Source organism: Centrocercus urophasianus, unplaced genomic scaffold (assembly GCF_019232065.1).
Source record: "Centrocercus urophasianus isolate 14NV4802_14NV808 unplaced genomic scaffold, USGS_Curo_1.0 seq_63, whole genome shotgun sequence".
Taxonomy (NCBI): Eukaryota; Metazoa; Chordata; class Aves; order Galliformes; family Phasianidae; genus Centrocercus; species Centrocercus urophasianus.
The window spans coordinates 641758-654473 of record NW_024885233.1 but is presented as its reverse complement, the minus strand read 5'-3'; the positions used below and the strand labels follow the sequence as shown (position 1 = coordinate 654473).

At 43.7% G+C, this 12716-nt stretch overlaps 2 protein-coding genes and 1 non-coding gene across 3 annotated transcripts in view; 1 reads left to right on the top strand and 2 right to left on the bottom strand.

Annotated features, from left to right (window-relative positions):
* KNL1 (kinetochore scaffold 1) overlaps positions 1-6415 on the bottom strand; it is a 28800-nt gene extending 22385 nt beyond the window's left edge. The window contains 6 exon segments of the mRNA XM_042836806.1: positions 69-124; positions 558-619; positions 2191-2250; positions 3429-3468; positions 3876-3945; positions 6271-6415. Coding sequence (XP_042692740.1) covers positions 69-124; positions 558-619; positions 2191-2250; positions 3429-3468; positions 3876-3945; positions 6271-6415 — 433 coding nt within the window.
* A 289-nt stretch (positions 6416-6704) lies between these two features.
* TRNAS-GCU lies at positions 6705-6786 on the top strand. The gene has a single exon. It is a non-coding gene; the product is annotated as a tRNA-Ser (tRNA).
* Positions 6787-8783: 1997 nt separating this feature from the next.
* On the bottom strand, positions 8784-12411 carry RPUSD2 (RNA pseudouridine synthase domain containing 2). The gene is made up of 3 exons (XM_042836775.1): positions 11938-12411; positions 11317-11613; positions 8784-10528 (listed from the first exon to the last, which is right to left on the bottom strand). The coding sequence occupies exons 1-3, from the start codon at positions 12322-12324 to the stop codon at positions 9737-9739; spliced, it is 1476 nt and encodes a 491-aa protein (XP_042692709.1). The 5' UTR covers positions 12325-12411; the 3' UTR covers positions 8784-9736.
* Positions 12412-12716: the final 305 nt, after the last annotated feature.

The following is a 12716-nucleotide window of genomic DNA, read 5'->3' as shown; positions in this document are numbered from 1 at the left end:
ACATAAATTCTGGGCTGTAATCTTGTTGCTAAGTCTGGGAAATTCATCAGAAATGAAAGGAGTTTTACCTTCATTTTCTCTTTCTGCTGCATTATTCTTAAGATCTCGATGGAAGACCCTGCAGCTAAGAACAAAAAAGAGTTTTTGAAAACAAGACCATCAGTTTTGATGCACAGGAAAAAAAGTTTTTTAGTTTTTGTTGTTTGTTTGTTCTTTTCTTTAAATCAGCTCTAATTTCAATCTTTTCCCACATGGTACCTTCTGAAATCTAGACATTAGCTAATTGAATCCAGCCACACTTTCCATAAGGTTAATGAAAAGTAGAATTTCCTGAATATATGAAAGTCACCCAACCATTTTTTTCTAGCTAGGAAGAAAAAATGAATAATTGCTCTCTTAAGGCTCAGTATCAACTCAGTAAAAAAACAGTCACTAATTTTCTATACTGAATGCACACAAAGGTATGCAAACAGCAGTTTTAGGTGATGGCAGATTACTGTCTTTAGCCTTATTCTTAAATGAAAGATGTAAATCTGCATCCTTCAGATCAAACTTACTTTATGGTGTCGGCAAAGCTGACACGTCGGGAACTTTTCCTACGTTTTTCTATGTTGAGATCCTGTCAATAAAGAACATGACAGTTTGATTATAGAGAACAATTCTTATACCATAAGTCAGAATAATACAGATTCACAACAACAACCTGAAATTAAAAAAAAAATCAAGTAACCTAACACAAGCATGTCCAACTCATGACCTGCATGTGGCCCATCATCTGCCCCAACGCTATAAAGGAAACAGCTCTTCAGCACAAGTGGCCCCCTGGTACACACCCATCGCCCAGTAACAAACCAATCCTCTGTGTGCTATTAACACTGCGCTGATTGAAACCAGGGAAGGGGAAGAGCATTGCTGTGCAACACTGACTCAAGAGACAGCAAATAATTGTGTGCATTTTGATACAGTGGCTAAACGCAATGCTCTGAACAGCACAGAATATGCAGCCTTGCTTTCTGTTTTGATAAAGAAATTTGAGAATATGTTTTAAGATGGCCAAAAAAAAAAAAATTTATATGAGCAACTACTTTTTCAGTTGATATAAACATTACCTGCAAATTTTCAAAAGGAATGTCTAGTGTTGTAATCAGACATTCTACTCAAAAATCTGATAATATTTCTTTATCAGACTTTCATGGCATCTGTCAACATCCATTGATGCTTACTGAATGTTTATGGGATATCCAACAGTGGTTGTGACCACAGAGAGGCTTCGGCTGGTGTGTTTTAGCAGTGGCAACAGAGTGGGTCACTTGTGCTGATGCCGGTGTTTTGTTTGATTTTTACAAATACAACATGCAGTTCTCATTCATTGCTGGCAAAAATGCACAGCTAATGGTGGTGGCTATGATGAAAAACAGTGTTTTTGTAGCTGAGAATTTGCTCCACCAAATAGTGTTATTGTGCTCTTTGTTCCTACTGTAGTTTCCATAGAAATAAATGGGAGGCATTACTTTCAGAGCAACTTACATACATGTAGCCCAAGACAATTCTTCACTCATTGCAGTTTAGGCAAGCCAAAGGGTTGGACACTTAAGGCCTAACAAATACAATGGCTATTTGCCAACATCCTTAAACAACTTACAGTTCTTCAGTTTCCCTCCTCTTTACACAGAGACACCCACCTCACAAGAGGCGTGCTAACTGCTTGGTTAGACAGAAGCAGCAGAATACCAGTTTACAAGCTTTTTGCTTGGAATAATATGTGATGAACTATGGAAAAAATGCCACATTGTTTAGTACGAGAGTTGCAGGATTTATTTTGTTTTCTGTCCCAAGAATTGAAAAACTACAGCACTGCAGCAGCGGTCTCAAGAGATCTCACCTCACTGATTTTACCAGTTATTGTTCTAACAGATCAAACTTCAAGTCAAGAAGACTATAGCAGAAGCGAGTTCTACCTAATAATTTCTGGTTATTTCACCCCACTTGACAGAATAAATATTCTGATGTAAAATAAAAGAAAAACTGAATGGATTTATTGTAATACTTATTACTCCTAACATCACCCTCCACAGCAGTTATTGCAGGACTTTTTACATCTATGTCATTCTAGTGAAAGTTTGATCAAGAATAAATTGAGGAGCAAACTGAAGATCTTAACATCAGAAAAAGAGGACTGAATAGATGTACCTGAGTGAGTTCATTCCCATTTCCTAGATCATCAAGAGGATTTCGTGGAGCCTTTAATATCTAAAAGAAAGTATAGTAGTTGAGAAAATTAGCCCTCACTACTACAAAAGGACTAAGCAACAAGTAAATGAGAGCTTTAATCACAACTGGTGTACAAGCAGTTCAAGGCATCACTTACACACAATCAAACTACCTTGAATTACCCTACAGAACCTACAATTCACTCGATTGGGCATTTGGACCAGACTCTGACCCTGCTTCTCACCATAGCACTACATTCAGGAATTCAGTTGGAGGTATACATCTTTATGAGACTGCAGGAGCAGTCTTAAGCTATGAACACCCCGCTAAGCACTTTGTATAAGATGAAGAGATTGCCTGGTGAATGAATTAACAGGGCAGAGGTCTCAGGCAACACAAGATAATAATGGAAAAACAAGAGAGATAAAGGCACGATGTTGGATCTTGTGTTGTGAAATAAGTGCAGCAGGACTGAAAAAAGCAGGTAGAAGCATAGTTTAATACCTTTTATAGAAGAAAATGTACATAGGTAGGTCTTACTGAAATATGCAGCCATTTTATTCTCTGTCTTAACATTCCACAGTTAATGCTTCACATCTTTGGGAATTAATTTGGAAATAAAACAATCCTAAGTAAATAAACTTCAAATAAGCATATAAATCTCCAATTGTAATTAAGATTTAGAAAGGAAATTCAGACATAAAAAGATGTATAAAATACATTGAAAGACATAGAAAAACAACTGATATATAGTTGACCAAAGAATTTGCAAAAAATTGTGAATTCATAACCATGGACATAGCTCACACAGTTTTCATTTCTGAACAACATATTTAAGTATTTATTTTGAGAAGAGAGTGGGTGAACTGTCTTCTGAATATTAAATGCATTCACTTCCACTCAGAAAATTACCTGGTAAATCCATGGTTTCACTTGCAAATCTTTCTGTGGAAATTTCATGACCTTCTGTCACGTTGCTCATGACAACAGTAATGTATTCAGCAATGAACTGCTTCTTCAGGAGGCTATGTGAACTGATTACTTGGATGTAGAATATTTCTATGAACACCAGCATAACTTTCAATCACAAATCTAATAGGGTCTTCGTTAGATTTTGGTTTTTTTTCCTTCAGGCTGTGATGAGAAAACCAATTTCTCTTTACAGCTTCCCTTTCTTCATTCACTCTCTCACTCACTCACTTTACTAAGTTACTCACAGAGGACAATCGTTTTCCTCTGATGTGCTCTGTGTTATCGCTGGAGGGAGACAGAGAGAAACAGATATTAATGCACAAACTAGACCAAGATGTATTTCTTGAACAGAGCTGCCAAAATTCTAGGTTAATAATTCAAATTCTCCTTTATTTTTACAATTGCAATATTACATAAAGAAGCTTGCTTGGAACAGATCATTTCAGCACTAAGTTCCAGAAATAAACCTTGTAAAATTCAGCATATTCTGCTCCAGTTCCCATGGACAGTCTCCAGACAATCCACTACTATAAAATTTCCTCAAGCTTTCCTACACAGATCAAATAAACTTGCAGTTCTTCATGATGGACAGCTTTTCATTCATTAAATGCTGAAGTACACTTCAAGAAACATTTTTCATCGAAAAGATTATAGTTAAATGACAATAAGATCCTTATGAAGTTTCAACTTACTTCTCCACGTTAGAGTCCACATAAATTTTGTCCATTTCTGCAAGAAGTGTTTCTCCTATAAAATACAGTACTGAAATCCAAAAATATTAATGAATGACAGTAAGAATGTTACATACAACCCAGATACTAGCCTCAGTAAGTTGGTATAATTTCTCTCTTTCTTTAGTGACAGGAATTCACTGATGTTTAATAGGCCTCTCAAGTCTATGTTTATTGTATATTATAAGTCTATTGTATAAGCCTATTGTATATCATATTATAAATCAACTGCGCCAACAGTATGAGTGCTATTGTCCAGGCATCCTTCTGTTTAAAATTAAAATTATGGTAATTGGTGGTAAATACGACCAAGGCTTCTACAATACAAAGTTTGCTCTGATACACACTGCAGTGCTTCCAAGATCCTATCCAACCTGGTTTTGAACACCTGCAGGGACAAAGTATCCACAACCTCTCTGAGAAGCCTGTTCCAGCACCTCTTCACTCTCTATGTAAAGAACTTCCCCCTGACATCCAATCTAAACCTTCCCTCCTCGAGCTTAAAACCATTCCCCCTTGTCCTATCACTTTCTGCCCTTGTAAAAAGCTGATTCCCCTCCTATTTATAATCCCCTTTTAAATACTGGAAAGCTGTAATGAGGTGTCCTCGCTGCATTCTCCAGGCTGAACAAGCCCAGCTCCCTCAGCCTGTCTTCACAGAGAAGGTGCGCCAGTTCTCTGATCATCTTTGTGGCTCTCCTCCGGACCATCTCCAGCAGTTCCACATCTCTCCCATACTGGGTGCCCCACACCTGGACACAGTACTCCAGATGGGGCTTCTTAAGGGCAGAGTAAGAGAGACAATCACCTCCCTGCCCCTGCTGGCCACCCCTCTTCTGATGGAGCCCAGGACATCACTGGCCTTCCTTCTTCAGAAAAACCCTTAATTAAGGAAGCATTAAGTTAACTGTAAATATATATATATATATATTTTACAATAGAGAGATCTGCACAGAACAGCCCAGCTTTTGCATTTCATAGAATCACAGAGGTGGTAGAAAGAGCTCTCAGGAGATGATCCAGCCCAACAATGTGCTCAAAACTACAGCTTACCTACTCCAGTTTTCAGTGTCTCCTAAGATGGAGACTCAACCACTCTTCTGTTCCACCTTTGCTACATTTTTTTCTCATGCTTAAGTGAAATTTCTGGTAGCCCTGTTTGTGCCCATTGCCCTTTGTCTCTTCAAAGCTAAGAGAAGTCTGGCTCCTTTGAACTCTCCTGTCAGGTATTTATAAATATTGGTAAATTCTCCCAGTAATAAACACCCTTTGCTTTCCATCAAGACAGTCACTTCTGCATCAGCAGCATTCAAACCAGAGACCAACAACTCTCATTTCCAAAGCCAAAACTAAGTTTTATGTAGGGAAAAAGAGCACTAGATTTAGCAAGACACTGAATCACATAAAATGCTATGCTGCGGAAAAGTGGAGGTCAGACTCTTCTCCTCACTCACAGTGACAGGACAAGAGGTGATGGCCTCATATTGCATCAGAGGAGGTTTCAGTTGGATATTAGGAAACATTCCTTTTCAGAAACAGTGGTGAGGCACTAGCACAGGCTGCCCAGGGTGGTGGAAGAATCACCATCCGTGTGGGTATTCAAGAAATATAGAGTTGTGGCACTGAAGAATGTGGTCATTGGGCATAGTGGGAGTGGGTTGGTGGTTGGACTTGGTGCTATTAGGTGTCTTCTCCAACCTCATTGGTTCAACAAATCTATTTTTTCAGAAATGCCAGTTTGCTCAAAGGCACACTTAACTAAAGGATTGCTTTCACAGCAAACTTCTGTTCACGTAAACAGGAAAACAAACAGCATTCTGAAGACAGCATAAGTATGAAAGTGTAATAAATAAGAGTAAGAGAAAGGCCTCCCATAGTGACATTTGACTGGTACACAGAAAGCTGATTTGTTGAAAGCAAGTTTATTCACTCCTTGTTTTATTTTTGCATGGTAATTAGCACAAAAGAGGTACTAGGTTCACATCCAGGGAGCCCTGGCTTTCAGGGCCTGCTGCCATGAGGCCTGCGATCCAGGTGGACATCCCACAGGGCCACAATTGCTTTTCTCCTCCCTCTGCCACTGAGGAGAAGGTTGACAATCCCAGAGAGATTCCAACTGCCACTCCACTACCGCTTACATCAGCGTGAACCCACCGGGGCTAGCCACGAGCCCACCCATCCATCGGGCGGTTTTAGCGAGGCTCCCTCCGTCTCCAGCGAGGCCGCCCCAGCTCCGAGCGCGCCCAGATCTCCTCAGCCCTCTCCACCTCGCCCCAACGGCTCCCACTTTAGGCAGTCCTGAGCTCCCCCCGGCTTCTTCACGCCTTTCCCCCGCTGCTCAGCCGCTCTCACTCACCACTCACGGCCGCTCTCCGCCGCTGACTCCCGGCCCCTCAGCGCCCATGGGGCTGAACCGCTACTGCCGCCTTGCAATTCGAATCTAACCGCCGCGCTTGCGCGCCGCGCCAAACTGCCGTCCTGGCGGCAGCGCCGTACAGCATTGCGCCCCCCAGCGCTCCGTACAACATGGCGGCCTCCTCGCTGTCAGCTCGCTGCCTGCCATTTAGCCGTTAGCCTTCACTGGTGTCCACCGCACTCGGTGCAGTGAGGCTGGCGACTCAACAGCACCCAGCCGGGGCGAAGCCATTCTGTTTTGAGCTGTCACCTCACTCTGCCTTCTTCCCACGAAAGGACGGCTGGCGCCATCTCGCAGAGCAAAGTGAATGGGAGACAATGCCAGGACCCATTGCCGCAGTTTCTTATAGGCTCTGCGACAGCAAGAGCTCCCGTGACGAGGTGGCCGAGTGGTTAAGGCGATGGACTGCTAATCCATTGTGCTCTGCACGCGTGGGTTCGAATCCCATCCTCGTCGGCAAGGTTTTTTTTCCCCCCTATATTTTCCTTTTTTTACCCACCTATTTCTTTTTTATTATTTTTTTTCACCTCACAGGCTGCACACCAACGCTGGCTACCGGCCCGCTGCAGGAACGGCTTTCAGCCCCGTGCCTCCCTCCCGCCGCTTGGGGCCGCCCGGGGCCCGCCTCCCGCTGGGCGGGAAGTGCCGTGAGCGGGGAGCGGCTGTACAGCGGGCTCTCAGAAACCCGCGTATGAAGCAACAGCCTCCAAAGTCCTTTTTTACAAGCCAAAGGGGCGGATTTAGGCTTGCCTAGCCCTCGATGGGAACCTGGAGAAATATTTGCAAAAGCAGGCTGAGGGAGCTCCAAAACAATCCCAGCACCTCAGTGAGCAGGCTCACTTTGGAGAATTAATGGTTGCAATGTTTTTTTTTTTCTCTTTTCTATGGAGTTATTGAGATTTTCGAATCATACATTGTCACTAAGAGATGCTCTGCATTAGGAGTTAAGTTTTTAAAAATAGCACCTGTGAGGGTGGCTGCAACAGCTGAAAAAGCATGGCTGTGTGGAACTTTGGTCACGTTTGGGTTGGTTCTCACACAGCATTTACCTCAGACAAACCATTGGGTGTTTCTAACAGTCGTGTTTTCACTGCTAGAAAAATAGCAAACATTTGTGTATTTCCACAGGCAGCTGTGCAGCGTGAAACCATGAGCCCTGAACTCCAATGTGACCCAATCAGTCCCTTCCAAGTTAGGATAGTCTGTGTTAACTACAACCATTAGGGTTAGCCAGAAATAGAGAAACATGGCACTGAGCTGTGGATTTCATATTAAACTCTTCTGCCACCCAGCTTCCAAGTGTTGGCACAGGTCAGTAAAATCCTTCTCCTTTGCTTGTTCCTTTTGAAGAATAGGAAGAAAAGGACACTACAACTTAGACTGACATGGCTCCAGTCAAAACGCAGTTGCCCCTAAACCCCACTATTTTTCCTCTGTACCTAGAGCTAGCAGTAGTTACATCCTTATTCTAAAGGCACCTCTTCCATTTTTGTTATATAAAATATGTATGTGTATGAAAAAACATGACAGTAGTCACACACAGGGGAGCTTTTACTTCCTTTGTTTAACAAACTGCCTGCAGATAAATGCTAGACTGGGCCCTAATACATGATGGGAGTTAAAAAAAAAAAAAAAACAAACAACAACACAAACCAGAAGACACAGATGTCTAGAATCACAAGAGTCCCTTGGCAAGGAGTAGAAGAGCATAGCTCAAGAGCAGACTCTTACAAAAATCATTCCACAGCTGCATGCAAGAGGACAGCAAAAAAAAAAAAAAAAAAAAAAAAAAAAAAAAAAAAAAAGTCAAACTGTAGCTTTGAACAGTGGAAGAAATAAGCACTTTTTAGTTCTATTTTGGTGCACAAGTCCTGGTAACATCATAAGGTATCATGTGATTTTTGGAGCCTTGCCTAGGAGGCTGGTTATTCATGTGGCCTTGGCAAACCTTAATCCTGCAGCAATTTTTCCTAGCACCCCACTCAAGGGCAGATACGAAGCAGAGTTTCCCAGTGTGTCTTAGGAGGCTGAGAGGCAATAAAGCTTCTTAGAGCACAGCATGACAAGGAGAGACCATCCGTACACCAGCAGGTCTTTGCTATGCTTGCTAAAGAGCATCAGGACTTACAGATTTCTTCATTCACCTAGGAAAATGTTTCTAAAATAGTAAAGATTTGTAGAACCTTATGTGCACACTTTACGTGAATGGGTGCAGAGGACACCAAATACACAGCTCTGCCCAGGAGCTTGCAGCTAAAGCTGGTAATAACCTCTGAGCATACATAAGAAAAAAAAAAGAGAGAAAAAAACCCAAACACCTGAGACAATACAATGATTGTAATCACCCTCCCAGAAGCCAAGAAGCAACTATAGAAACACTGATGAAAATTAGAATGATACTGATATTTATCATCCCAGAAATGTTATTATAAAATATATTTAAAAAAAAAAAAAACCCATAAAATAGCTTTTATTTTTCTTTAAAGCCAAACGTTACCTTGAAGCACAGATGAAGCAATATTAAAAACACGCACCATTCCAAAACAATCTGCCTATAGTACAGCTAAAAAAAAAAAAAAAAAAAAGTGAGAATTGGTAGACTGACCTTTCTACCTTGGATTTTTTTTCATGTATGAAGATATTTTCATTGAGGCATAAGGGTTACAGATAATAGATTTATCAAAAAAAGATTCTGAATGTTTCCAAGATATGATGATCACAGGGGAGAGGGCAGAATATGAAGGCAAAATCTAGTGCACCAGTTTCCCTGTAAATCTCAGAAGGGTAAAATCTTGGGACCAGTATCTTCAAAAATATACAGATCAGTTCCCTGAGTAACTAACCTTAAATAAAGTAACTGTACGAAGGAATTCCATAAGAGTAATTTCAAAATGAAGTCCACCTTGCTGACAAAGAATAAACAAATCAGCTTCACAGCACTCCCTGGTTTGACTTACAGCATTCTCAGGGGTAATGTTTCAATCAGCTTGACAGTAAAATCAAAATACAAGCAGTTTTTTGTACGACACCCAGTACACTGAACATTACAGCAGCTCTTACTGTACAGTACAAGAACAACACAGCAGATCGAGAGAAAAATCCACTGCTTAATTTAAGTGTACATACTAAATTATCTGCATAGATAACTAATAGCAGACCCAAAACAGATTGAGGTGAGAGGCCAAGTTCCCTGTGCCAAGGGTTCCCTAGGTGTTCACTAAAGGACAATGTAATCCTAGTGTTACTACCCCATCTTCCTGCCTTTTTACAGTTACTGTTAGCAAAGTCTTCCCAGACCATCTCAATTCACAGGAAATTTGTTCACCTCAACCACAACAAAGCTTTAGGTCTTCACAAGGCTCTTCTGGCCACGCTGGAACCATGTCCGTAGATGTCACGTCCTCTGTCACTCCTCCCAGTCCTCCATTGCCCATTCAGGCATCTTGGCACAATAGTCAAACTCCGCTCCCTTATAGCGCAAGGCATGTAGGTACATCACCAGCTCCTTGGGAGATGGGTCTCGCCTTGTGATTTTACACTCCACGCATAAAGGGTCCCTCTCTTCTGAACTTTTTTCTCCTGTTTGCCTACCCTCATTTTCACGTGAGCCCAGTTCTGTATTTTTTTCAAGCATTTCTATATTAGTATTGAAGTTCAGTGGGTAAGCTACTACTTCTTCTGTCTCAGAACCCCTGATGTCCTTAGCAAGGCAGGAGTTCTCAATCACAGGATCAGCCTGCACAGATTCTGCGCACTCACTTGAATTTCCAGAGTCATTGTTCTCTGCATTAGAATTCAAGTCCTCTTCTGAGATACCCAAGATATCCAAGCTTTGTTTGGAACGATGCTCCTCCACTAGTGCCTTAAGGAGCTCTTCATCAGTCTTACCAATCTTTCCACCTTTGCCCTTTTCAGGCCCCCAGGCTTCCATATTATAGATGGGGTCATTGACAATGGGGTATCCTAAATACTGCAAATGGACCCGGATCTGGTGCGTCCGCCCCGTACGTGGAAGACACTTGACCACACTGCTCTTGCCATTGTAACTGAGTCTCTGGAAGATGGTTTTGCAGCACTTCCCTTTGGGGTCCACACGGCACACTCCCACTTTGTAAGAAACAACCAGAATGGGCTCTTCACAGATGACTTCATGTTCTGGAAACTCCCCCACCACACGACAGACATACTCTTTTTCCAGCTATGGGGAGAAAGAAGAGTGATGGTCAGAACAGAATACTGTCTCTGGGTCTGATTACGCTTCAATCTCATCCTAGTTAGTTCCCTCTTTTATCAAAAACTTTCGTAGCAAATCTAATCCTTGAGTTTTATTACAACTGAACAGGAACCAAAGAAAAAAAAAAAAGTCAGCTACGTAACCAAACTCATCTCACACTTTCCCCAGTATGTTGGGAATTCAAGAACAAATGCCTGGACTATTTTCCTCATATTAAATTCAAGAGTCACCTCTCAGTGCTTTGAATTGTTACCTTTGTTTCAGTGCATTTAAACAAATCTTGGAAGCTTGTACCCTACAGCTATGGTTGTGGAAATAGAAATGAGAGAATCTTCATAAATTTTAAAGGGAACAGGCTGCCCACAGCAGTTGAATCTCCTTCTCTGGAGATATTCAGAACTTGCTTGGATGCTCTCCTCTGCAACCTCCTGTAGGGAACCTGCTTTAGCAGGGGATTGGACTGGGTGATCTCCAGAGGTCCCTTCCAACTCCTACAGCTCTGTGATTCCAGCCCAAACCATCCCATGGTTCTGCCCACAGTCTCACAGGGATACAGTCCCCTTTCAATCTAGTACTATCAGTATCCTTTACTTTTTTGCTCAGTCTCTTTTTCCAGAATCCTTCTACACTCAGTACAACTAGATAACCATAAGCAGATTATCAGGCTTATTTAGACCAAAAATTTTCCTGACTTTCTGACTTAACCTTTTTCAAGAATATACCACACAAGAAAACCCAAGAAAATCTCTCACCTGCCTCTCCCGAACCTGCTCATCAATCCTCTTGGAGACTTCCACTGTCTTGGCAAACATAAGCACTCCTGAGGTCATGCGATCGAGGCGGTGAATGGTGTGCAGTTCCTTCAGGTTATGCTCTTTGCCGAGGATGAAGATGACAGTGTTGTGACGAAACCTGCCACAGGGATGCACCGGCAAAGAGGACGGTTTGTCTACAACCACCACCTCATCATTCTCCACCAGGATTTGGATAGGCTGGGCAGTGACTGGAGGCTCGTGGCGATGCACTGTATTCCTGAGAAAATCATTATTCTGCAAAGAAAACAAGCAGTTATCACAGAATCACAGAATAGTTGGGTTGGGAGGGACCTTAAAGCCCATCCAGCATATCAGTTTGGCTAGGGCCCCATCCAGCCTGGCCTTGCACACTACCAGTGCTGGGGAAACCATAGCTCCTCGTCACTCTATTAAAATGAATCCAACCTGAGCCATCCCAGCACGCACTGCCCGAGGCGCTGCTAGACGGGAAGGCCCAGCTGCGATCTCCCAAGCCGGGTTAACGATGTGCCCACACCACACTCGCTACCCTCGAGATGCCACCACCGGCGGTTCCCAGCCCGGAGCCGAGCCGCCCACCTTCAGCACGACGTCCAGGTCCTGCACGGGCTCCTCGTTGAGGCGAAGGCGGCCTGCGCGGGCGGCAGCGCGGTAGTAGGCGAGGGGCTGAGCACGGAACTCGGTGCTGAAGACGTGCAGGAGGCTGCGGCCCACCCAGCGGCCTTTGCAGTAAGTGCGGAAGTCGTAGTAGTAGGGCCGCACCTTGCGCAGCCCTCCCTCAAAATAATACGAGGTCTCGGCGAAGTGAGCCGCGCTGAAGCTCACCCCCGACCTCAGTTTCCGCGGCGGCGGCACGTAGCGCTCCCCGGCCGCCAAGCGCCGTTTCTTTGGGGCTGGAGCCGCCGTCTCCTTCTCCTCGTCCATCTTCTCGACTACGGCTTTGAGGCCAGGTTCCGGCTCGGCCATGACGCCACGAAAAGAGAGCGACCGCACACTCCTATCCCGGCTCCGCAGCGCGGAGCGCAGACACGTTCCCCACAGCGCTCTGGCGCGCCCCCGGGCGCAGTGCGTGACGCAGCGCCGCGCAGCCAATCGGGCCGCCGCCGCCGCGAGGCCACGCCCCCATAGTTTGGCGCCGCCGCGAGGCTCCGCACTGGAACCCGGCAAGAGCGGCACGGAGCTGAGCTCCAGTCTGCAACAGCTCCTGTGGGGACCCTTCCCACCTGTCCTCGCCCACCCCAAAGAAGAACAAAACAGGATTTTCTCAACCCAAAATTTGCAGTGTTGCTACCACAGCTTTAAGTAAGTTGTGGAAGAACAGGAAGAAGACGCACTCCTGTAAATTAAACTTGAACAAA

What these genes read in the sequence shown, in the direction of transcription:
- RPUSD2 (XM_042836775.1), bottom strand. Translation starts at nt 12,324, where the DNA reads ATGGCCGAGCCGGAACCTGGCCTCAAAGCCGTAGTCGAGAAGATGGAC. An exon ending in ACCTGGACGTCGTGCTGAAG is followed by an intron (nt 11,614 to 11,937) that starts GTGGGCGGCTCG and finishes TTTTCTTTGCAG; the next exon opens with AATAATGATTTTCTCAGGAA. An exon ending in AGCAGGTTCGGGAGAGGCAG is followed by an intron (nt 10,529 to 11,316) that starts GTGAGAGATTTT and finishes TTCTCCCCATAG; the next exon opens with CTGGAAAAAGAGTATGTCTG.